At 42.6% G+C, this 24,765-nt stretch overlaps 1 protein-coding gene across 1 annotated transcript in view; it reads left to right on the forward strand.

Annotated features, from left to right (window-relative positions):
• nrip2 (nuclear receptor interacting protein 2) overlaps window positions 1-24,765 on the forward strand; it is a 38,692-nt gene that overhangs the window by 12,991 nt on the left and 936 nt on the right. Inside the window, exons 3-5 of the mRNA XM_068000083.1 lie at window positions 1,917-1,999; window positions 12,316-12,455; window positions 17,397-17,449. Coding sequence (XP_067856184.1) covers window positions 1,917-1,999; window positions 12,316-12,455; window positions 17,397-17,449 — 276 coding nt within the window. The remainder of the gene's footprint in view (window positions 1-1,916; window positions 2,000-12,315; window positions 12,456-17,396; window positions 17,450-24,765) is intronic.

Raw genomic sequence — 24,765 nt, forward strand, 5'->3', positions numbered from 1 at the left:
CCTCTCAGTATGAGGGGATACACCCTTCTCATCAACTCATGGCGATGCATAGATTGTATACTGGAAAATTCTGTAAATTGTATATACTCGTAGTGCATATATTGTGTGCTAGGATATTCTGCAACCTGCACATGTTCATAATGTACAGATTTAGTTGGAAGTTTTGTCCAACTGTTGTGAGGTAAAAATATCCAGTGGATGCTCAGCATTTTGAACTAGGCTGAGGCCTTGAATTAAAATTTTAATAAAAGTATTAAAAGACACAAAAGACAATTCAATTGGTAAATCATGCCATTGTGAAATGTATTATTTCTTTGATTTTTAAATTTTCTTTAAAACCATATTTTCAACATTAGAAATTTCAGTTACTGAGAAAAAAATGGCAGATGAAATCATAGAATCAAAGAAAGGTTGCAGCATGGAAGGAGGCCACTTGGCCCATCGAGTCCACACCGGCTCTATGCAAGAGCAATCCAGCTAGTACCACTCCCCGGCCTTATCCCCAAAGCCCTGCAAATTTTTTCCTTTCAAGTACTTATCCAGTTCCCTTTCGAAGGCCATCATTGAATCTGCCTCCACCACCACCTCGGGCAGTGCATTCCAAATCCTAAACACTCGCTGTGTAAAAAAGTTTTTCCTCATGTCACCTTTGGTTCTTTTGCCAATCACCTTAAATCGGTGTCTTCTGGTTCTTAACCCTTCCACCAACAGGAACAGTTTCTCTCTATCTACTCTGTCTAGACCCTTCATGATTTTGAATACCTCTATCAAATCTCCTCGAAACCATCTCTGTTCCAAGGAGAACAACCCCAGCTTCTCCAGTCTATCTACGTAACTAAAGCCCCTCATCCCTGGAATCATTCTAGTAAATCTCTTCTGCACCCTCTCTAAGGCCTTTACATCTTTCCTAAAGTGCGGTGCCCAGAACTGGCCACAATACTCCAGTTGTGGCCGAACCAGTTTTTTTATAAAAGTTCATCATGACTTTCATACTTTTGTACTCTATGTCTCTATTTATAAAGCCCAGGATCCCGAATGCTTTTTTAACCACTTTCTCAACCTGCCCTGCCACCTTCAACGATTTGTGCACATATACCCCCAGATCTCTCTGTTCCTGTACCCCTTTCAGAGTTGTGCCCTCTAGTTTATATTGCCTCTCCTCGTTCTTCTACCGAAATGTATCACTTCGCATTTTTCTGCGTTAAATTTATCTGCCATGTGTCTGCCCATTCCACCAGCCTGTCTATATCCTCTTGAAGTCTATCATTATCCTCCTCACTGTTTACTACCCTTCCAAGTTTTGTATCTGCAAAATTGTGCCCTGTATACCCAAGTTCAAGTCCAAGTCCAAGAAATAAGATTAAGAAAAGGGAATTACTATTTCTAGAGATGGTTATGGACTGTTATATGATTCAAATGGTCATGGAAACTACAGGACTGGGAGTAACACTAGACTTATTATGTAATGGCCATGGCATGGTGGATACTGCCAAAGTCAGAAAGGAATTGACAACAACCACAATATGATGGCGTTGCAAATTAGACTTGCAAGAGAAACAGTGAGTAGAACTATGATTTTTAACTTCAGGACAGCAGACTTTAAAGGGGTGAGAAAGGAACTAAGAACAATGGACTGGCATACACAGTTAGATGGGGTAGGTAGATAGAGTAAAGGGGATATATTAAAAGACCACTTATAGGCATCACCACTGGTGTTACAGGTAAGTGTTACAGATAAGTGTTGACATTTTAACATTGGAGTTCCTTTAGAAATGTTTACAGAGAATTTTACAGTAAAAAAATCGTAGCACAGGTAGTGCTTGAAATGCACAATACATGTAGATAGATAAATATTACATATACTCTTGTTCCTTTTTATTTACTGTTTCAGAAACTTATGTCCTTTGTTTCCTCAGTGCCGTGACCAAGAGATCAAAGTCACCATTAACACAGGCTGTCAACAGAACACAATTTCCACCAGTTGCTTAAACAGAATAGGGTAAGAAATTATTTAGCAGATGAACCACTTTGTAATTTAAATGAGGAAAGAATTTTCAGAGACAAATAACCTGAAGATCTGTACCCTGATAGAGTGAATTGGTGCTGTTTAAACCACAAGGTGGATGATGACAATGAAGCCATTTTAGCCCATAGGTATCAGGTGGCTGTTATCCAATTAAAATGCATATATTATAATCTGTTAATCATTATACTATAGTAAACAATTTTACAACACCAAGTTATAGTCCAGCAATTTTATTTTAAATTCACAAGCTTTCGGAGGCTACCTCCTTCCTCAGGTGAACGATGCGGAAAATTTTCCGCATCGTTCACCTGAGGAAGGAGGAAGCCTCCGAAAGCTTGTGAATTTAAAATAAAATTGCTGGACTATAACTTGGTGTTGTAAAATTGTTTACAATTGTCAACCCCAGTCCATCACCGGCATCTCCACATCATCATTATACTATAGACTGCATTGCACAGCCCACTGGACTTTTCTGATTTGTCTATCCCGGTCATGTTTTTAGTTTTCTGACTATGCTTCCATGAGGGAGGGGAGGAATCTTGGTGTAATATATGCTAAAAATGTTACTGTTGAGTTAAACCTCTCTCTCAGGGGGTTAAATCGACAGGACAATAGGGTTGGAAGATTTTGATTAGAATTCAGACAGGGTGTTCGAAACAGAATTCTGTTGTCAATGAAACATAGTTTAACATTCTAGTGATTGTTTACATGTATTGCTGCTGCAAGAACTCATTCGGACTCAGCAGGGGTTATTGACAAGTTAGGCTGGTGGCTTTTGTTCTTGAGTGAGGTGAGGTAGTCAGTTTGACTAAAAGCTGACAATAGAATGATACTGATTTGAAAAAAAACAGTAGTCTGCAGAGAGAGGAGGTCCTGCCCTGGGCTAAAGGCCAAAATGCAGAGGTTCAGTTTCTTATAGGTAGCTGTCATACAGAAAGGTAATTCCAAGTAAGATAGTCCACCAATATGAATAGCACAGCAAGTTCATTATTTTTATTATGTACAGAATGCAAAATGAAGCTGAGTGGAATAAGTGAGTTTTGATTACAACTGGTACTCTGTATATTCATGTCCTGTGAAATAAAGCAGCTTAACCGTTCATATTTGGCCTCTTTTGACCAAGTGTTTACTCAGTCCATCTTTGGAGAGATTGAATAAATATTCATGTGAAAGACACAATATTCATCCAGATCACAAGGGGATGCTATTGTTACTTCCCTGGGTTATGCTATCGTACAAGAAGATAACTGGCAATGCGAGTTTAGTTCCATAAGAGAATTACGCTCAGAATGCTTATGGGAACAGTTGATGCAACTAGACTTGTGAAGACATCTACAGCAGACCGAATTTGTAACAATTGATGCAAGGGTTCAGATCGCGCTGCTCTGTGACATATTGGCCCTCAAATTCATGTGATGAGTTGTGCCACATTTGCGCCAATGGAAATCAGACTGCCAATGGCCTGGGGACTGCTAGTGGCCCGGGGAGCTGTTAGCACCAGAATTTCGTGGGACAGCTTATTTCTATATCCATATCCATAGATGCAGTCATTTGCATAAATTCCATGTAATATGGGAGTGACGTGTTAGGGTGCTTTGAAACTTTTAACAAACCAGCAATGGCTGAAAATTGTGGCGGCAGCAGCAGGTAAGGAGGAAAGTGCTTGGCTCAATGAGTGGGCAGTGAGCTAACCTGACTCTTGTTAAGTAGCACAAAAACAATGTTTAAACACAGAAGAAGAAGAAACAGGCAGAGAAGGCAGCAGGGCACTACACAGAGGCAGAAAAGAAAATGCAACAATTGTTTTGGGATATGGCTGATGCTGACAAGATGGCATTTATGGTCCATCCCTAGTTGCCCTGAGGGTATTAAAAGTCAACCATGTAATGTGGGATTGGAGTCGCATGTAGAAATGGCAAATTCCATTTCATGAAAGACATTAGTGAACCAGTTGGGTTTTTACAGTAGCTATTGTGGTTACACTTCTGGAGGCAGCCCACAAACAATCAGATTTATTGAATTCCGTTTCTTAACGTACTATGGTGGGATGTGAACTCATGACCTCTTGGTTGCTAGTCTAGTACCATAGCCAGTAGGTTACCACACCCTGAACCATCTGTGACATCAGGTAACACAGTCTGACCTGCAAAACCTGCTGGATGAAATAGAACTGCAAAAAGACAGAGTTCTGGGTGTTCTTTTCAGGAAACCTGCCAAAAAGGTCTCTCCTATCCAAGGACTGCAGACCAATACCGCAAAAAAGTTCAATAACCTAACCAGGACAGGCAATGTAACACACCAGCTACTCTCCCTTTTCTTTCTTGGGCACCAGCACAATCTTTACCCTCTAAAAGTAACAGCTATACAACCAATCCCTCATAACGCACTCTGGTTAAAGGTAGGGCACTAACTTGGGATTTTACAGTATGGTTGCCCATCTCCCCTAAAAGCAATTACTTACATGCATAACCCTAAAACTCCTTCCTCCACTTTAACAGGGTGATACTCCCAAATCTCTTACTTCAGCTCTCCCATGCTACTTGTCATACACTCCTTAAATGCTAGCCTTCATCTAATTTACTCCCTCTTGCTGCAGGAAGAAATGGTGCAGAATGCCCTGAGAAGCAGGAAATGGATCACATGGCAAGGCATTCTGCTCTTCCCATGGGAAATGGTGAGGTCAGGGACATAATGCCAGTGCCAGATTAGTGACTGAACATCCACATAATTGCTGTGGCATCCCTGTGAAGAATCAGTGCATTTCCAGTGCATTTTGGCAGGAAGAATAAGGAGGCCACATACTGCTTGAATAATAAGAGTCTGAATGGGATAGAGGAACAAAGGGATCTAGGGGTAGAATCATAGAAGTTTACAACATGGAAACAGGCCCTTCGGCCCAACATGTCCATGTCGCCCAGGTTATACCACTAAGCTAGTCCCACTTGGCCCATATCCCTCTATACCCATCTTACCCATGTAACTGTCCAAATGCTTTTTAAAAGACAAAATTGTACCCGCCTCTACTACTGCCTCTGGCAGCTCGTTCCAGACACTCACCACCCTTTGAGTGAAAAAATTGCCCCCCTGGACCCTTTTGTATCTCTCCCCTCTCACCTTAAATCTATGCCCCCTCGTTATAGACTCCCCTACCTTTGGGTACAGATACACAAATCACTAAAATAGTGACGCAGGTTAATAAGGCCATAAAAAAGGTAAACCAAACACCGGGGTTCATTTCTAGAGGGGTAGAATTGAAAAGTAGAGAAGTTATGTTAAACTTGTATAGAACCTTGGTTAGACCACACTTGGAGTACTGTGCACAGTTCTGGCCTCCATACTGTAGAAAAGATATAGAGGCATTGGAGAGGGTGCAAAAAATATTCAAAAGGATTATACCAGAACTGAGAGGAAACCATATCAGGAAAGATTAAACAGACTGGGGCTCTTTTCTCTAGAAAAGGGAAGGATGAGGGGTGACCTGATAGAGGTGTTTAAGATAATGATAGGGTAGACGTAGATAAAATGTTTCCACTTGTGGGGAGTCCAAAACTAGAGGTCGTAAATATAAAATAGTCATTAATAAATCCAATAGGGAATTCAGGAGAAACTTCTTTACCCAATATCAAAGAATGTTCACAGCACAGAAAGAGGCCATTCGGCCCATCAAGCCAGTTCCGGCTCTTTGTAAGAGCAATCTAGTTAGTCCCATTCCCCGCTCTTTCCCCATTGCCCTGCAAATATTTTCCCTTCAAGTATTTATCCAGTTTCTTTTTGAAAGCCACGATTGAATCTGCTTCCACCACCCTTTCAAGCAGCGCATTCCAAATCACAACTACTCGCTGCGTAAAAAAGTTTTTTCTCATGTTGCTTTTGGTTCTTTTGCCAATCACCTTAAATCTGTGTCCTCTGGATCTCGACCCTTCTGCCAATGGGAACAGTTTTGCTTTCTTTACTTTATCTAAACCCTTTATGATTTTGAACACTTCTATCAAATCTCCTCTCAACTTTCTTTGCTCTAAGAAGAACATTCCCAGCTTCTCCAGCCCATCCACGTAACTGACGTCCCTTAGACCTGGAACCATTCCAGTAAATCTTTTCTGTACCCTCTCTAAGGCCATCACATCCTTCCTAAAGTGCGGTGCCCAGAATTGGACACAATACTCCAGCTGTGGCCGAACCAGTGTTTTATAAAGGTTCAACAACACTTCCTTGCTTTTGTACTCTATGCTTCTATTTATAAAACCTAGGATCCCATATGCTTTTTTAACCACTTTCTCAACCTGTCCTCCACCTTCAAAGATTTGTGCACATTTACCTCCAGTCTCTCTGTTTCTCCACCCCCTTTAGAATTGTACCATTTAGTTTATATTGCCTGTCCTCATTCTTCCTGCCAAAATGTATTACTTCGCACTTCCCTAAGCCAAATTTCATCTGCTATGTGTCCGCCCATTCCACCAGCCTGTCTATGTCCTCTAGAAGTCTATCACTATCCTCTTCACTGTTCATTACACTTCGAAGTTTTGTGTCATCTGCAAATTTTGAAATTGTGCCCTGTACACTCAAGTCCAAGTCTTTAATATACATCAAAAAAAGCAATGGACTAGTTGCGACCCCTGGGGAACACCACTGTATACGTTCCTCCAGTCTGATAAACAACCGGTCACCATTACACTCTTGTTTCCTGTCACTTAACCAATTTCGTATCCATGCTGCTACTGCCCCTTTTATTCCACGTGCTTCAATTTTGCAGACAAGCCTATTTTGTGGCATTTTATCAAATGCCTTTTGAAAGTTGATATACACATCAACCCTCTCTTTTACTTCATCAAAAAACTCAATCAAGTTAGTTAAACATGATTTGCCTTTAACAAATCCGTGCTGGCTTTCCTTTATTAATCCACACTTGTCCAAGTGACTATTAATTTTGTCCCGGATTATCGTTTCTAAAAGATTCCCCACCACTGAGGTAAAACTGACTGGCCTGTAGTTGCCGGGTTTATCCTTACATCCTTTTTTGAACAAGGGTGTAACGTTTGCAATTCTCCAGTCCTCTGGCACCACCCCCGTATCTAAGGAGGATTGGAAGATTAGGGTCAGTACCTCTGCAATTTCTACCCTTACTTCCCTCAGCAACCATGGATGTATCCCATCTGGACCGGATGACTAGTCGTTTACTATTTATATGCCCATAGAAGATTTTTGGATTCCCTTTTATGTTGGCCGCCAGTCTATTCTCACTCTTTGCTCCTCTTATTTCCTTTTCACTTCTCCTCTGTACTTTCTATATTCAGCCTGGTTCTCACTTGTATTATCAACCTGACATCTGTCATATGCCCCCTTATTCTGCTTCATCTTACTCTCTAACTCTTTCGTCATCCAGGGAGCTCTGGCTTTGGTTGCCCTACCTTTCCCCTTTGTGGGAATGTATCTAGACTGTATCCAAACCATCTCCTCCTTAAAGACCACCCCCATTGATCGATTACAGTTTTGCCTGCCAATCTTTGATTCCAATTTACCCGGGTCAGATCTGTTCTCAACCTACTGAAATTGGCCCTCCTCCAATTAAGTATTTTTACTCTAGATTGCTCCTCGTCCTTTTCCACAACTAATCTAAACCTTATGATACTATGATCACTGTTCCCTAAATGTTCCCCCACTGACACTTGCTCCACTTGACCCACTTCATTCCCCAGAACTAGATCCAGCAATGCCTCCTTCCTCGTTGGGCCGGAAACACACTGATCAAGAAAGCTCTCCTGAACACACTTCAGAAATTCCTCTCCCTCTTTGCCCTTTACACTATTATTATCCCAGTCTAAATTAGTATAGTTGAAGTCCCCCATTATCACTACTCTATAGTTCCTGCACCTCTATGTAATTTCCCTGCAAATTTACTCCTTTATATCTTTCCCACTAATTGATGGCCCCTCAAGGACATCCTCTCTCTCCAGCACTGCAATATTCTCCTTAATCAATACTACCACCTCCCCCGCACCCCCCCCCCTGCTTTTTTCCTTCCCTATCTTTCCTGAACACCTTGTATCCAGGAGTATTTAGTATCCAATCCTGCCCTTTTATGAGCCTGGTCTCCGTTATCGCCACTACATCATATTCCCATGTGGCCATCTGCACCTGCAGCTCACCAACTTTATTTAACACGCTTCGTGCATTTACACACATGCACTCTAAATCTATCTTAGACCTTCTCGTATTCTCCCTTTGTTTGATCCCACCTAACTCTGTACTATTTCTTACTCTAGTGCTAGCTGTCTCTCCCAGTCCTTTGTGCACCTCGTTTCTCCTTTCTAATGCAGGATCCTGGTGCCTATCCCCCTGTCAAATTAGTTTAAACCCTCCCCCACAGCACTAGTGAACTTCCCCGCAAGGACATTGGTCTCTACTCTGTTGAGGTGCAACGTGTCCATCTTGAACAGGTCCCTCCTGCCCCAAAACTGGTCCCAATGCCCCAAGAATCTGAAGCCCTCCCTCTTGCACCATGTCTCTAGCCACACATTAACCTGCCTTATCTTCCTATTTCTATATTCACTAGCCCGTGGCACTGGGAGTAATCCAGAGATTACTACCTTTGAGGTCCTGCTTTCTAACTTCCTCCTTAGCTCCTGAAACTCTGACCGCAGGATCTCATCCCTTTTCTTTCCTATGTTGTTGGTACCCACATGGACCATGACTTCTGGCTGTTCCCCTTTCCCTCGCAGAATATTCTGCACCCTCTCTGTGATGTCCTTTACCCTGGCACCAGGGAGGCAACACATCATGCGGGACTCACGTCAGCGGTCATAGAAACGCCTGTCTGTCCCCCTGACTATCGAATCCCCTATGACTACTTCATTTCTATACTTCAGTCTGCTTCCCTGTGCAGTCCTTTGCCCCATGGTGCCATGTTTAGGACTGCACTCCTTCGAGGTGTTGTCACCCTCACTGGTATTCAATGCTGAATGTCGGCTTGAGAGTGCCACACACCCAGAAGATTACTGCACTGCCTGCCTCTTCCTACCCTTTCCGATGGCCACCCACTTGCTATCCTGAACTCTCTGTGGCTGCAGGGTGACCACTTCCTGGAACGTACGATCCAGAAAACCTTCAGCCTCCCTTATCCTCTGCAGTGACTCCAACCGCCCTCAAGCTCAGAAATCCTCAGCTTGAGCTCGAGCAACTGGAGGCATTTCCTGCACATGTGGCCCTCCAGGACACATGAAGCGTCCTGAAGTTCCCACATGGCGCAAGAATTGCAGGCAATGGGTCTCAGCTGCCTGTCCATTATATTCAGAAGCCTTTTTTTTCTAAACTTCCTTTAGATACTCGATTATTAATTTACTTACCGTTTACTTCCCCCGATTAACCTACCCTTTTATTCCGGGTCTCTCAGAGCTCCTCCTCTCTGTTCATAGTGACGTCACTTGACGTCACTCTCTCTGTTCTTCGTGAATGGAGAAAGGGCTCCTCCCCTGGTGCTCAGCACCGCTTCTCTCCACTCCGCTCCCGCTTTTGTACTGAAATCTGGGGCTCCACCCCTGGTGCTCAGCATCGCTTCTCTCCACTCCACTCCCGCTTTTGTACAGATACCTGGGGCTTCACCCCTGGTGCTCAGCACCGCTTCTCTCCACTCTGCTCCGCTCCCACTTTTGTACTGATACCTGGGGCTCCTTCCCTGGTGCTCAGCACCACTTCTCTCCACTCCGCTCCACTTTTGTACTGATACCTGGGGCTCCACCCCTGGTGCTCAGCACCACTTCTCTCCATTCTGCTCCACTCCCGCTTTTGTACAGATACCTGGGGCTCCAGCCCTGGTGCTCAGCACCACTTCTCTCCACTCCGCTCCGCTCCTACTTTTGTACTGATACCTGGGGCTCCTCCCCTGGTGCTCAGCGCCGCTTCTCTCCACTAAATTATTTATTTATTTATAGACAATTACTTTTAAGTGGTTTTAGTCTGTTTTGATTTTTATTCGCCTTTTTTTTTCTTTAGAATTTAGCACCTCCTTCCCCCTGTACACCTAATTCCCACTCTCACCAAATTCTCAAGTTCCCACTGGGTTCACGATCCACTCTCTTTGTGATACCCGCTCTGTGCTTCAGCTCTAGATTGTTAAGAATGTGGAACGCGCTACCACAAGGAGTAGTCGAGGCAAATAGCATAGATACATTTAAGGAGAAGCTAGATAAGCACATGAAGGAGAAAGGAATAGAAGAGTATGCTGATAGGGTTAGATGAAGTAGGGAGGGAAGAGGCTCGTGTGGAGCATAAACGTGGGCATAGACCAGTTGGGCCGAATGGCCTGTTCCTGTGCTGTAGACTCAATGTTACTCAATGTTAGTGAGTATGTGGCAGGGGTGATTCAGAGAACATGAAGGAGCCAGAGGAGTGAAAAGAGGATGATATCCAGAGGCTAAAGAGAAGGCTGCCCATGGCTTCAGAGAAAAGAAGGATGTTAGAGGAACATCATATCTATTTGGAGGCACTGAGGTTAGTCTCTGAGGATGTGCGGCAACTGACAGGTGTGACTCTTGAGTCTGCAGCTCTCATTTGCAGCAACATCAGAGAATCTTTTTCTTTGTTCCTGACATCGATTGAGCACGTGACAGCTTCATTGAAATCTGCACCAAACCCCCCACCCAAGAAGTGGCCAGGGACTAATCAGTATCTCCCTGCAGACTGCAACTCAGCTGGCAACGGGAAGAGAATAGACAGCAACCTGCATACTAGCTTCTAGACCATGGTGGCCGTGAAGTATTCTGCTGTCTCTCTGATAGATACCATTAGATCAGCCATCCTGCTGATCAGTAGGTTCACAAATCCAGGGCCCAGTGGAATGGCAACGGAGAGTTGACCTGCCTGTTAGTGCTGTCTCCTGCCTTTCCCCTCAGAGCACCATGCGAGTGGAACTTGGGAGCCAACACCAGGCTGACCAGGAACTAGCAGAGATACAGCCAGCAGCGGCTATCTGTCAGGAGCAACCTACCATGAGAGGAGGGCCACCTCAGTCCCGTGACCCTTTTGTACAATATAAGCAGCCAACCACCTCGTGATACTGGTCCTCAGGTAGCCCCTAGGAAAAGTACGAGAGTAGATGAAAGAAATGCACATTTAACCACCGTGGGGAAGCACGATGTTAGGAAAGAGTATGTTGGGTTCTGTTCACTTAGACTTTGTAGTATTAAAATATGTTGTGCATTTATGTCATGCTTTATTATTCATGGAGGTTACAGTCATACAGGAAAGGATGCACCGAATTCAATCAGGTGATGATTATGGCCATGGTCAAGTTGTGGCTAAGATAGTTGAAGTGTGGTCAAGTTCGAGGATGGGTACTGGATACTGGATTGAAGGATTGGTCCTTTATTTGAAGGTGGGGGAGAGGGAGTTAAAGCAGTGGTGTGAAAGATAGTCTATGATAAATAGAAGAGAAGACTTCAGTGATCAGTTGTGCTCTGATGCCCTTTGCAGCAGTCACTGAGGAGTCCTCTGAGAAATAGTCATCGTGATGTTCCCCTCCATGTACTTCTGCCTCTAAAGCAGCTAGAACTGCCTATACAGCAATGTCCAAGTCCAGACCTTTTTGTACGGCAAAGCTCGGTCTCTGCACTGCTTATTAACATGCTTCAATCTGATTGGTTAAGGGGATAGACTGTAGTTTGTCCTGTTCACACAAGTCCCAGATGCCCTGTAGAGGGCGATGTTTTTTTTTGGCTCTCTAATTTTCAGGAACCTGCCATGCAAAAGCTCATAGTACGTCTATGAGCAGTGCAAGTCTAACAAACGGCAGGCGCCATTCGTTCGCCACTCACAGGAAAATCCAGCCCATGGCATTTGATGACTCCACCTTTGTGCTTCTTTTTTTCACATCCCTTTTGTGGAATTATTTACCTCCATCAGTGTTTTCTTCCTCCGACAATTTAAAAGCCTTTAATATTCAAGTTGGCATCACCTAATCATCACTTCATGATTTTCACTCTTTTGAACCTTTCTGGTTTCTGCATTATGGGTTGTATTGCCTTTGGCCCTTCAACTCCCAGTGTATAAAATTCCAATAGAATAAAGGCTCAAAAATGTCATCTGGAGGCATTAGTACAGTTCGGAGACTAATCGTCAAATAGTTTATGATGTTAGCTGTCCACTAAAAGGGCATCATTGTCCTGGTAAGATGTAAATTGGCTGTATAGTGAATGTGGTTACAGGAAAGTATGGAGCATATCTCCTAGATATTTCTTTTGAAACAATTTCTTGCAGTTCATAAACTGATGTATTTGACCTACTGTCCATTTCTTCAGTTTAAAGGAATTGCCCACATCAGAGGGTGAAGACTGTGGACATAACAGATTCACACATTGTTCAAAAATAATGGAGCAGGTGGAAAAGTTAGAAATCGTGTTGGGGAAAGAGAAAGTAGAGTGTTCAGCCCTGGTAGTAGGTAAGAACCTCACTGTACCTTTTCCATGAACTGTAGAAGACTCTGTAATGAACTATGTGTTATGGGACCCGATTCACTTCAGTTGGCGAAACATGCTCATAGCCTGTTCTGGTAACAAGTGACTGTTTTTTCAGTTACAGTATGTTTGAGTAAACTTTTGCCATAAGTAGTGATAACCCAGGTTAACAGTTAAAAGATTCCTTTGTGTAACTGTATTGGAGGGTGACCAAATAAGTGCTTCCTTAGTGCAATTGTTTGTGTTTAGAGATATGATCCAATATTGCAAAGTCTTTAACTTCAGAATATTTAAGATAAGTGTATGTGCAGGCAGATGGGGTAGTTTGGAGAGTTGCTAAAGATTTTAAGATGGAAATCATGAGGAATCTGAGCTGGCCATTAAACAGTAATACAAGAACATAAAGCATAGAATGAGAAATGGGAACTTTAATCAAGAAAGCCTAATTCTTTTACTGATTGTGCTCTATCGCCATTGCTGTTTAAGAATTTGACTAGTTTTTTTTATTAAAATCAAGAAATCATCAGTAAAAGTGACCATGTTGTAAAAGCCCAACTGGTTCACTAATGTTCTTTAGGGAAGGAAACCAACTATCCATACCTGGTCTGGCCTATACGTGACTCCACTCAAACATCGTTGACTCTTAACTGTCCTCTGAACTGGCCTAGCAAGCCACTCAGTTGTATCAAACTACTACAAAGAATACCACACGGACTGCAGCAGTTCAAGAAGGCAGCTCACCACCACCTTCTCAGGGCAGCTAGGGATGGGCAATAAATGACGCCCACATCCTGAGAATTCATTTTTTGAAATCCTTATCGAAGACCTTCTGAAAATACTTGTATATCACATTCACTGCATTACCTTTGTCTACACTTTCTGGTATTTCTTCAAAGAATTCAATAAGATTGGTTAAACATGGCCGTCCTTTTAGAAATCCATGCTAACTATTTTTTATTATAATCTCTGCAGGTAGATGTTTTGTTATTTGTCTTTTCACAAAGATTCTAGTATCTTTCCTACCTCCATCTATAATATTACTAAACAGTACAATTTTGTTTATTTCCAGTCCATCACACTTCAGGCTGTACATTTGTGTCACATTTTCACCTGTTTGGCTCAAATTTCATAATTCAGATTCTTTGCAACATACCAACCAAAATCAAAATTAGGAACTACTAAGCATTTTGCACAATAACAAATCAACAATCACCAGTCTGTAAAGTCTACCCCACTAAAAGATAGCTGAAGCACAGCTCCTCAGATCACTCAATGCTTTTGGAATTTTTTTTGATTTGCTATTTCTCCCCCAGCCTCCCAATAGGAGTAAAATTTTATAATATATCTAAGATGTAAGTCACACAACTAACACATAAAAACATTTTAAAAATTGCAACGGAAAAATGAGATTACCCATAAAATTCCCCATTTTTGGGGGGGAAATGTGTCTATTAAATTGTGCTACGTGCCAGCAACCTCCACATCCTGCAAAGTGCTGCCATATCCCAAGACCCTTCCCTTTCTCAGTGTGTTAAATGCCATGTACCTACCTACAACCTGTTATATTTTGTTACCATCATGCTGTCTGCTGGGCTCTAAACAAAAGGTAAGAAATAAGATTGAGTACATAGGTAAAGAAATACTAAAAGTCAGAGATTTACAATTCTTCTGGAAAGGTGTACAAAATTACAGAATTCAATCCTCAAAATCTCAGAATACCATGTTATAAGCACAATTTCACTTATTCAATCACCATAAATCAATATCCTGATAATGTATCGTGCATTGCATGGTATGACATTCTTGTTATTACAGACTAGCAATGTGTGATCTTCCATTACATTATTATAAAAACATTACTTATACACATACTTCCTGTCCAGCACACTTTAGACATCATAAACGTTCTAATAATTTCTCGGTCACATTTAAAAAGACACAAAGGCAGTAATTTGCATTGTACAAAAGAATACCAGAGCCGCATAGTCTATAGGCTCTTAGTTGACCTTGCCACAAAAAGCTTCCCACAAACAAAGCCAGGATTCTGATCTCCAGTCTGAATAGCAATTAACCTTTGAATGAAATTTATCTATTGAATTGTCTCGTGTCTTTTAATGCCTTCATTAATGTTTTTACTTAAAAGAATCAGCCTCTCTCAAAAGCCTGGACTTTAACTGGATATTTTTAGTTCATAATAGTTAAGAAAGAGCTTTTGATCACATCTGTCTATTCTGAGCATTTGTAGTTTGCAAAACTTCCCAGCCTGCAATCTATGCACCAACAGGCATTAAAGGGCAGAAGGATGTGTCCTCTCATACTGTGAGGATCTGAGAGTATCTTTGCTTTTTCCAAAAAACTTTGAGAGAAACTGGAGATTGAATTCTCAAAGCTTTTATTTCAAGCAAATGATGATTTTTTATAAATATATTACAAATGTTCTTTTCTGTTACAACCTCCTCACAGGAAAGAAGAGGCAGCATGTGGGAACAACAGAACGGCTTTTTCATGTTATAGACAGCAGAGCGAACAGTAACAGATGTTAATATGGATAGAGAAGAAAACAGGGATTGTTTACAGAGATTGCCAATCATTAATTTTAACAAGTAAAATTTTTTTACAAATACTTTAAGGCAAGAGCATATAGATAGGAACCAGCTGGCAATGGGAAAATGGTGGTGGTACTTAACATGCTGAACATGGTGGGAGTGTGGCTTAATAGTTTCAAAGGGGCCAATGACAGTTTGGACTGCAGTCCTGGGGGTGAGATTGTAGGCACTCTTTGCTAGTGGCACCTCCCCCTCCACGTAGAACAAAATGATAGCTTTTGGAGCTTTTCTCACAGAGACCCAACAATCTGTCTCTCCTCTGACTCCCTTTCACTGAGGAGACTTTGCAGGTCCTACTCATTGAAATTGTGGGGGTTTTTTTATGCCTCTGTGCAATGCCCTTGTCCCTTCTCTGGCTGTCTCTGCCAAATGCTGCTATGATTGACATTCTTGAAAAGCAGCACAAAAACACTTGAGACACCTAGTTAAGTTACCTTACGGCACTTTGTTACTTACCTGCTGCTCCCCCAGGCTGCTTTTGCAATCATCAGCTGGAACTGGCTTTTTAAAGACTAATTGCTAAGCACTCCAGCGCATTACTCCCATCTTGCACAGGATTTACACCAATGAATCCTCCAACAGATATGCAAATGACCTGTCCCAAAAAACTTTAATGGAAATAGCTCTGCAGAGCAGTGGTGGGCTCACAATTCATCTCACATTCATGCAAATGGGGCACAACGCATTGCAAAACATTTTAGAGATCCTCTTATTCCCAGAGTTCAGGTAAATTGGTGACATTTGTAGGCAAATTCAGTTGAGAATTAAAAAAAGTGTGAATATTGGTTGCAGCAACCACCTGTAATTTTATCATCATCCAACAATATTTATATTTGCAGTTGTTAAAGAACAAGATCCAGAATTAGTTCCTTGTCATAAGATATTCTATATCGTATATTTTTAGATGAATTTGTAGCTAGGCTTAAAGGCTGTTTTTTTTTAAATGAAAGCTATGTCTGTTATGAAATCCTTTGTCTTGATGTGAGCATCTGAGTGTAATGTAATCCACGTCTGCCTGTATGGAATGGGCTTTTGATATTCAAAGGGGACATCCCACCTTTACTCATGTCTTTGTCTGTAGACAGTCCCACATCAGGTCAAAACAGGTTTGATTAATTTCTCAGACAGTGTTCTAAGTTTGACACTTTGAGGAAAGGACGCTGTTGCTAACCCTGATTTTGCAAGGCTGACAAAAATGGGGTTGGGGTTGCCCTGGGCATTGGCTAGCTTGTGAGGGGGAAAAAAAAAATCAAAAATGCAAACATGGAGAACTAGCCAGCAAAACAATTAATGCATGGAACAAAATGCAGCAAGAGGTAATTGAAAATGGAAAAAAAATACCTGCAACAGTAACCATCTTTAAGCAGCCTACTTGAGCAAACCATGTCACGGAACTCATCATGCATCCAGTTGGAGCATGACATCACTTACTCTAGGCTTACACATAAAAAATTGCAAATTAGGCAAGATATAAGAATGCTACTGGTACCCATAGAACTATATCACAGGGGGACTCACTACCTTCCATGAATAGTTAGAAAATTGGGTCAGAAAATCTTCAAGCACTATTGTTTGCACATCAGCATCGATGTACAAAGAACTCCTTACTTAGTAGAAAGCAGCCATGGACTGTATTTGAAATTGAGGTGACTGATGAGTAAGTAGACAGACAAAGTATTGTAAAACTGGTTGTTCTTACCTGTTGATGAAAGTCTTTCTGAAGTGTAACATTTTCACCTTCACTTATCTTATGGCAGAGGTGAGAGTTCTTTTTTTCCCAATATTATCCCTTTCTTGTCTTTTAGGTCTCCATATGGCACTAGTCCCTAGGTAAGAGGGTGGATGGTGAAATAATCCCACATCTCTGCCAAACTTTAACTGGCCACTAGGAAGTACACAAGGGTAGCCTCAGGGGAGGATTATGTTCAGATATTCTCCATTATAGATATGATGGTTGGGGAGAGTGGTCATTTAGTGTACCAGAATACAGCATCACAAACTCATATCACCAATGGGGCAAGAACATGATTAGCACTGAGCTCCCCTGTAGCTGTGTACAATTCCAGTCCTGTAATGAGAAAAATATATTCTCAACCTTTCAGTCCCCACGGTCTTCCAGGTCACAGGTTCCAGATTCATGCCAATTAGTGATGAATTTGAAGGCCATTTTTACTGGTTAAAAGATGGAAGAATGTACCACCTCTACTTTTTTGTGCTTCTCTGCTCACTCACAACTTGGAAAAGCAGATGTTAAATGATCTGAAGTTGTTCTGTTCTGCTGTTGGGAAATGTAACGCTGTTGTGTATTTTGTTTTGTAGATAATGAGACATGTGAGCTCTCCCTTGGTCTTCAGACACTGCTGTCTCTCAAAGTAAGAAATATGTCTCTGACTGTTCTCATTTTTGTTTCCAAAAGTCTCTCTCTTTCTTTCCATCTTTTTCCACTTCTGTCAGTCTGTATGCCTCTTGTTCTCCATTTCTGTCCATCCATTTGTCTGGCTCTTTGTTTCCATCTCTCCTTCTGTCTGTTTTTGAAGCTCTCAGACCCATAGTTGGTGTAGAACTATTGGGGTAGAAATTGGACCTTGTTCCTATTTTGTGGGCGCAACAAGGGCCAATTTTGGGGAACAACGTCCTGTGCCCATAGAGCACCTGAAAGATGTCCAACCTGAAAATGGGTTGGATGATTTTTGTTACTGAGATAGTGCCCTATCTTAAACCTCTCTTTTCTCTCTGAAGTCCTCTAATATGTCATCACCGCCCACTCCTCACATAATTTCCTGTTCAAATCTCCTCAGTCTGTTTTCAGCCCACAGCATCAAGATCACCCTGGTCAAAGTCACCAGCGACATCCTTTGTGACTGAAACCTTGGCATACTGTCCTTACCTGTCCTTCTCAGTTTCTCTATGGTATTCAATTCAGTCGACCACCCCAACCGCCTACACCATCTCTACCCTGTGATCCACCACTGTGACACCATCCTCATTTGGTTCCACTCCTACCCTGTAGCCAGCACATCTTCTGCAACGGCTTCTCCTCCCATTCCAGTTACCTTGGATGTGACAAGGTTCAATCTTTGGCCTCTCCCTTTCCTTGCCTACATGCTAACTGTCAATAACATCATCTGTATGCATGGGATCAGCTCCCATACGTAGGGAAAATTTCACCATCCCTGCCCTCGCCACCCTGCCGAAATTGGGCGGGATCGCAGAGGAGAATGACAGAAAATTCAGACTGTGAGGCGAACCACCGATTCATCACCCTGACTGCAGCACTGCCAAATTTTTCTCAGTTGTATTGGTGAACTCCCTCCTGCTGGCAGGTAGCCCACCGTGCATATGGAATGAGCCCCAACCCTGGAAAATGGGTCAGGGTTGGGGCGGATAAGGGGGTGTGGAAGTCGTGCCCTGCCAGAATTCAACTCCAAACAGGACAATTCCCCCGCCCTTCCCATACATCCCAACCTAGAAAATTGGCAAAAGCTGACCAACTGCTTCAAAAATGCTGTGGGCAATTTAGACTTTGGGCGATAGTGTAAAACGGCCGATATCGAATCAGCCGCCAGTTAAACTTCTCTCCCTATTTTGACATTGAAGTCAATGGAAAGGAAAATTGGGACAGATGTATAACGGGTGGCTGATTCAATATCTATCGCCCAAAGTCAAAATTACCCTCGTTGATATTTGTCTATCCTCAGTTAAGCTGGTACTTTTTCCCCAATTTTCCAGTTCATGCCGGCACTCTCCTTCCCCTCCAGGTCATGCCGGCACTCTCCTTCCCCTCCAGGTCATGCCGGCACTCTCCTTCCCCTCCAGGTCATGCCGGCACTCTCCTTCCCCTCCAGGTCATGCCGGCACTCTCCTTCCCCTCCAGGTCATGCCGGCACTCCCCTTCCCCTCCCGGTCATGCCGGCACTCCCCTTCCCCTCCCGGTCATGCCGGCACTCTCCTTCCCCTCCCGGTCATGCCGGCACTCTCCTTCCCCTCCCGGTCATGCCGGCACTCTCCTTCCCCTCCCGGTCATGCCGGCACTCCCCTTCCCCTCCCGGTCATGCCGGCACTCCCCTTCCCCTCCCGGTCATGCCGGCACTCCCCTTCCCCTCCCGGTCATGCCGGCACTCTCCTTCCCCTCCCGGTCATGCCGGCACTCCCCTTCCCCTCCCGGTCATGCCGGCACTCTCCTTCCCCTCCCGGTCATGCCGGCACTCTCCTTCCCCTCCAGGTCATGCCGGCACTCCCCTTCCCCTCCAGGTCATGCCGGCACTCTCCTTCCCCTCCAGGTCATGCCGGCACTCTCCTTCCCCTCCAGGTCATGCCGGCACTCTCCTTCCCCTCCCGGTCATGCCGGCACTCCCCTTCCCCTCCAGGTCATGCCGGCACTCTCCTTCCCCTCCAGGTCATGCCGGCACTCTCCTTCCCCTCCAGGTCATGCCGGCACTCTCCTTCCCCTCCAGGTCATGCCGGCACTCCCCTTCCCCTCCAGGTCATGCCGGCACTCTCCTTCCCCACTCGCTTTCAGTTAATGCTGGCACTCTCTTTCCTGACTCCACCGCAAAGCATAATCCCAGCTTCTCCCCAAAGCACTGAGCTAAAATTTTGCCCCTTCCCACTCCCCTTTCATTATCATCCATTACTCTCCTTTCAATGCTATAAATTTCCTCTCTTTCATTTGTCTATTTCCCCTTTTTCATTACTCTTACCTCTTCCCCAAAACACTGCTAAAACTCTCATCCATGCTTTAAGAACATAAGAACATAAGAAATAGGAGCAGGAGGAGGCCATATGGCCCCTCGAGCCTGCTCCGCCAATCAATCAGATCATGGTGCATCTTCAACCTCAACTCCACTTTCCTGCCCGATCCCCATATCCCTTGATTCTCCTAGAGTCCAAAAATCTATCTATCTCAGTCTTCAATATACTCAATGACTCAGCATCGACAGCCTTCTGGGGTAGAGAATTCCAAAGATTCACAACCCTTTGAGTGAAGGAATTCCTCCTCATCGTAGTCTTAAATGGCCGACCCCTTAAGCTGAGACTATGCCCCCTAGATCTAGACTCTCCAGCCAGGAGAAACAACCTCTCAGCATCTATCCGGTCAAGCCTTCTCAGAATCTTGTATATTTTAATGAGATCACCTCACATTCTTCTAAACTGCAGAGGGTACAGGCCCATTTCTACTCAACCTCTCCTCATAGGACAGCCCTCTCATCTCAGGAATTAATCTAGTGAACCTCTGTTGTACCGCCTCTAAGGCAAGTATATCCTTCCTTAGATAAGGAGACCTAAACTGTACTTAGTATTCCAGATGAAGTCTAACCAAAGCCCTATACAATTGTAGTAAGACTTCCCTACTCTTGTACTCCAACCCCCTTGCAATAAAGGCCAACATGCTATTTGCTTTCATAATTGCCAGCCGTACCTGCATGCTAACTTTTTGTGTTTCTAGTACCAGGACACCAAGTCTCTCTGGACACCAACATTTAATAGTTTCTCACCATTTAAAAAATATTCTGTTTTTCTATTCTTCCTACCAAAGTTAATAACCTCACATTTCCCCACATTATACTCCATCTGCCACCTTCTTGTCCACTCACTTAACCTGTCTATATCTCTTTGCAGACTTTTTGTGTCCTCCTCACTGCTTACTTACCCACCTACCTTTGTACCGTCAGCAAACTTGGATACATTACACTCGGTCCCTTCATCCAAGTCATTAATATAGATTGTAAACAGCTGAGGCCCAAGCACCGATCCTTGCGGTACCCCACTAGTTACAGTCTGCCAAACTGAAAATGACCCTTTTATCCCTACTCTGTTTTCTGTCCGTTAACCAATCCTCTATCCATACTAATATGTTACCCCCAACCCCATGAGCCCTTATCTTGTGTAACAACCTTTTAAGTGGCACCTTATCGAATGCCTTTTGAAAATCCAAAAATACAACATCCACTGGTTCCCCTTTATCTACCCTGCTAGTTACATCCTCAAAAAACTCTAATAAATTTGTTAAACATGATTTCCTTTCATAAAACCATGTTGACTCTGCCTAATCGTATTATGATTTTCTAAGTGCCCTGTTACTACTTCCTTAATAATAGATTGCAGCATTTTTTCAACGACTGATGTCAAGCTAACTGGCCTGTAGTTCCTTGTTTTCTCTCTCCCTCCTTTCTTGAATAGTGGGGTTACATTTGCTATCTTCCAATCCACTGGGACCGTTCTAGAATCTAGGGAATTTTGGAAGATCACAACCAATGCTGCTGCCACCTCTTTTTCAACCCTCAGATGTAGGCCATCAGGTCCAGGGGATTTATCAGTTTTTAGTCCCATTAGTTTCTCAAGTACTTTTTCTCTACTGATATTAATTACTTTAAGTTCCTCATCACCTCAAGAGTCAACATCTCCAATGCTGTCCATAAAAGAAAAATTTATATAGAGTGCTTTACATTCTCAGGACATCCCAAAGCATTTCACAATGAATTACTGAATCACTTTTGTTGTGTAGACAAACTCAACAGCCAATTTCCATACAGCAAGATCCAATGAACAGCAAATGAGATCCATGGCCAGTTAATACCTAGAACATCTAGGCAATAGCAATCATAACCTTATTAATTTTAAAATAATGATTGAGAAAGACATGTTAGACAAAGACCAAAGTAATATATTGGGAAAAAAGCTAATTTTGAGGGGTTGTGAGTGGAACTAGGGAAGGTAAACTGGACAAAAATTTTGATAAAGAGATAAAACAGCAGTGGGAAATATTTAAAAGGGTGATCAATGGAGTTCAGGAGAAATATGTTCCTCTAAAAAGAACAAACTAACCAATAATGAAACACAATGGATGAATAAAATCATAAGGGTAAAGGGGAAACTAAAAAAAAAAGCATACACTATGCAGGTAGACAATAAAGGAGTGGATGATAAAAGGGAATACGAAGAGGTTGGGAAAGAAGTCAAAAAACAATTTGGAAAGCAAAGAGGAACAACAAAATTAAATTATCAAGGAATATAAAAAGAATTAGTAAAGTATTCTATAGACACATAAATTACGAAAGAAAAATCAGGATAGGGATAGGGCCACTAAGGGAAACACAAAATAAACTCACAGGTAATGACAGCGAAATGGCAGAAATATTGAATAGCTACTTTGCCTCAGTATTTACCACGGAGACTAACAAGGTGGGTATGACATTAGAAGAAGAGATCAAAGAAGATATAAAAACATTTAATGCTTTCTAAAAAACATTTAGAAAGGGGGGAGATAATTGATAAACTAATCAAACTTAGAGAGGATAAAACCCCAGATTGGGTTGCATCCATGAATATTAAAAGAAGTTAGGGAGGAGAGAGCAGAGGCACTATTATATATATATATAAAAAATCCTTAGAAAAGGGAATAGTGCCAGACTACTGGTGGACAGCTAATGTTATTCCCTTATTTAAAAAGGGAGCTAGAACAAGTCCAGGGAACTATAGACCAATTAGCTTAATGTCAGTGGTTGGAAAGATAGTGGAATCTTTAATCAAAGATGTAATAAAAAAAAATCTAGAAAACAAAAATATAATAAAGAACAGTCAACATGGCTTTCAGAAGGGGAAGTCATGTCTGACCAACCTTACTGAATTCTTTGAAGTAGCAGAAAGAGTAGACAAGGGTAATGCCGTAGATGTAATATATTTGGATTTTCAAAAGGCCTTTGACAAGGTACTGCATTGTAGACCCCCGACTAAGGTCAAAGCATGTGGAGTCAGAGGACATGTAGCAGAATGGATAGCAAGTTGGCTACAAAACAGAAAACAGAGAGTAGGGGTTAAGGGTAGCTACTCAAACTGGCAAAAGGTGGGAACTGGTGTTCCACGGGGATCGGTGCTGGGACCACTGTTGTTCACAATTTACATTAACGATTTGGATTCAGAAATTGGAAGTGCAATTTCAAAATTTGCAGATGACACCAAATTGGGGGGTGTAGTTAATACAAAGAAAGAATGCATTAAACTGCAAGAGGACATTAACAAAAATGCAGAATGGGAGTGTAATTGGCAAATGAATTTCAATACAGATAAGTGTGAGGTGGTGCATTTTGGTAGGAAGACTAAGGAGGCCACATGCTGCTTGGATAATAAGAGTCTGAATGGGATAGAGGAGCAAAGTGATCTTGGGATACACATAAGCAAATCACAAAGTAGCGACGTGTCAATAAGGCCATAAAAAAAGGCAAATCAAGCACTGTAGTTCATTTCTAGAGCGATAGAATTGAAAAGCAGAGAAGTTATGTTAAACTTGTATAGAACCCTGGTTAGACCACACTTGGAGTTCTGTGCACAGTTCTGGTCTCCATGCTATAGAAAGGATATAGAGACATTGGAGAGGGTGCAAAAAAGATTTACAAGAATGATACCAGAACTGAGAGGATATCCTTATCAGGAAAGGCTGAACAGGGTTGGGCCTTTTTCTCTAGAAAAGAGAAGGCTGCAGGGTGACCTGATTGAGGGCTTTAAGATAATGAAAGGGTTTGATAGGGTAGATGTAGAGAAAATGTTTCCACATGAGGGGGAGTCCAAAACTGGAGGTCATAAATATAAGATAGTCACTAATAAATCCAATAGGGAATTCAGGAGAAACTTCTTTACCCAAAGAGTGGTAAGAATGTGGAACGCGCTACCACAAGGAGTAGTTGAAGCAAATAGCATAGATATATTTAAGGGGAAGCTAGATAAGCACACGAGGGAGAAAGGAATAGAAGGGTATGCTGATAGGGTTAGATGAAGTAGGGAGGGAGGAGGCTCGTGTCGAGCATAAATGCTGGCATAGACCAGGTGGGCCGAATGACCTGTTTCTGTGCTGTAGTTTTGATGTAATTCGATGTAACTTGATATGTTTTTGCTGGTATTAATTGAGGGAGAACTGTTGCTAGCATAATGGGACAACACCCCGCCCTACTTTTCACAATGCCATGCGATCTTTTATGTCCACTTGAACAGACAGATGGGGCCTTGATTTGACATTTCATGCGAAAGAAGTTCACCTCCAACACTGCAGCACTCTCTCAGTAATAGTGTGGGACTTGAACCCACAATCTACTCAGAGGCAAGAATGCTACCAACTGAATTAAGCTGACAACATAAACTCCATGTTCAAAACCCTGCCATCTGCAACCTATCCCGCACTAAGTTCTGCTCTCCAAATACCATCCTTGCCAACCTCCACTGACTTCTCGTTCCTCCAAAATGTTGAATTCAAAATACTTGTCCTTGTTTACAGATCCTGCCACGATCCTGTTCCTCCTTACCACTACAACCTCACGCACCAACATGTACCCTCCATTTTTCCAATTCTGGCCGCCTTTGCTTCAACTTTCTCTGACTTTGATGGGAGAACTTATAGCCATCTTGGTCTATGTTCTAGAATGGTCTCCATAAACCCCTCCATCTTGCCACCACTTTCCCTTTCTTCAAAAACCTCCTCAAAACTGACCTCTCACAAAGCCTCCAGTTGCCTCTTCTAATTGTTCTCCTACCATTGGTCATTGTCCATTTTCACCTCTATGAAGCACCTTGGGGTATTTTACTGTGTTAAAGGTGGTACATAATGCAAGTTGTTGTTGACATTTGCTCTGGCAATTTGTTGACTTACTGCTTTGAAACATGCTCTCACCATTATAAGTGGCAAATCAATAGCTCAGTT

The sequence above is a fragment of the Heptranchias perlo genome, chromosome 18 (assembly GCF_035084215.1).
Source record: "Heptranchias perlo isolate sHepPer1 chromosome 18, sHepPer1.hap1, whole genome shotgun sequence".
In the NCBI taxonomy this organism is placed as follows: domain Eukaryota; kingdom Metazoa; phylum Chordata; class Chondrichthyes; order Hexanchiformes; family Hexanchidae; genus Heptranchias; species Heptranchias perlo.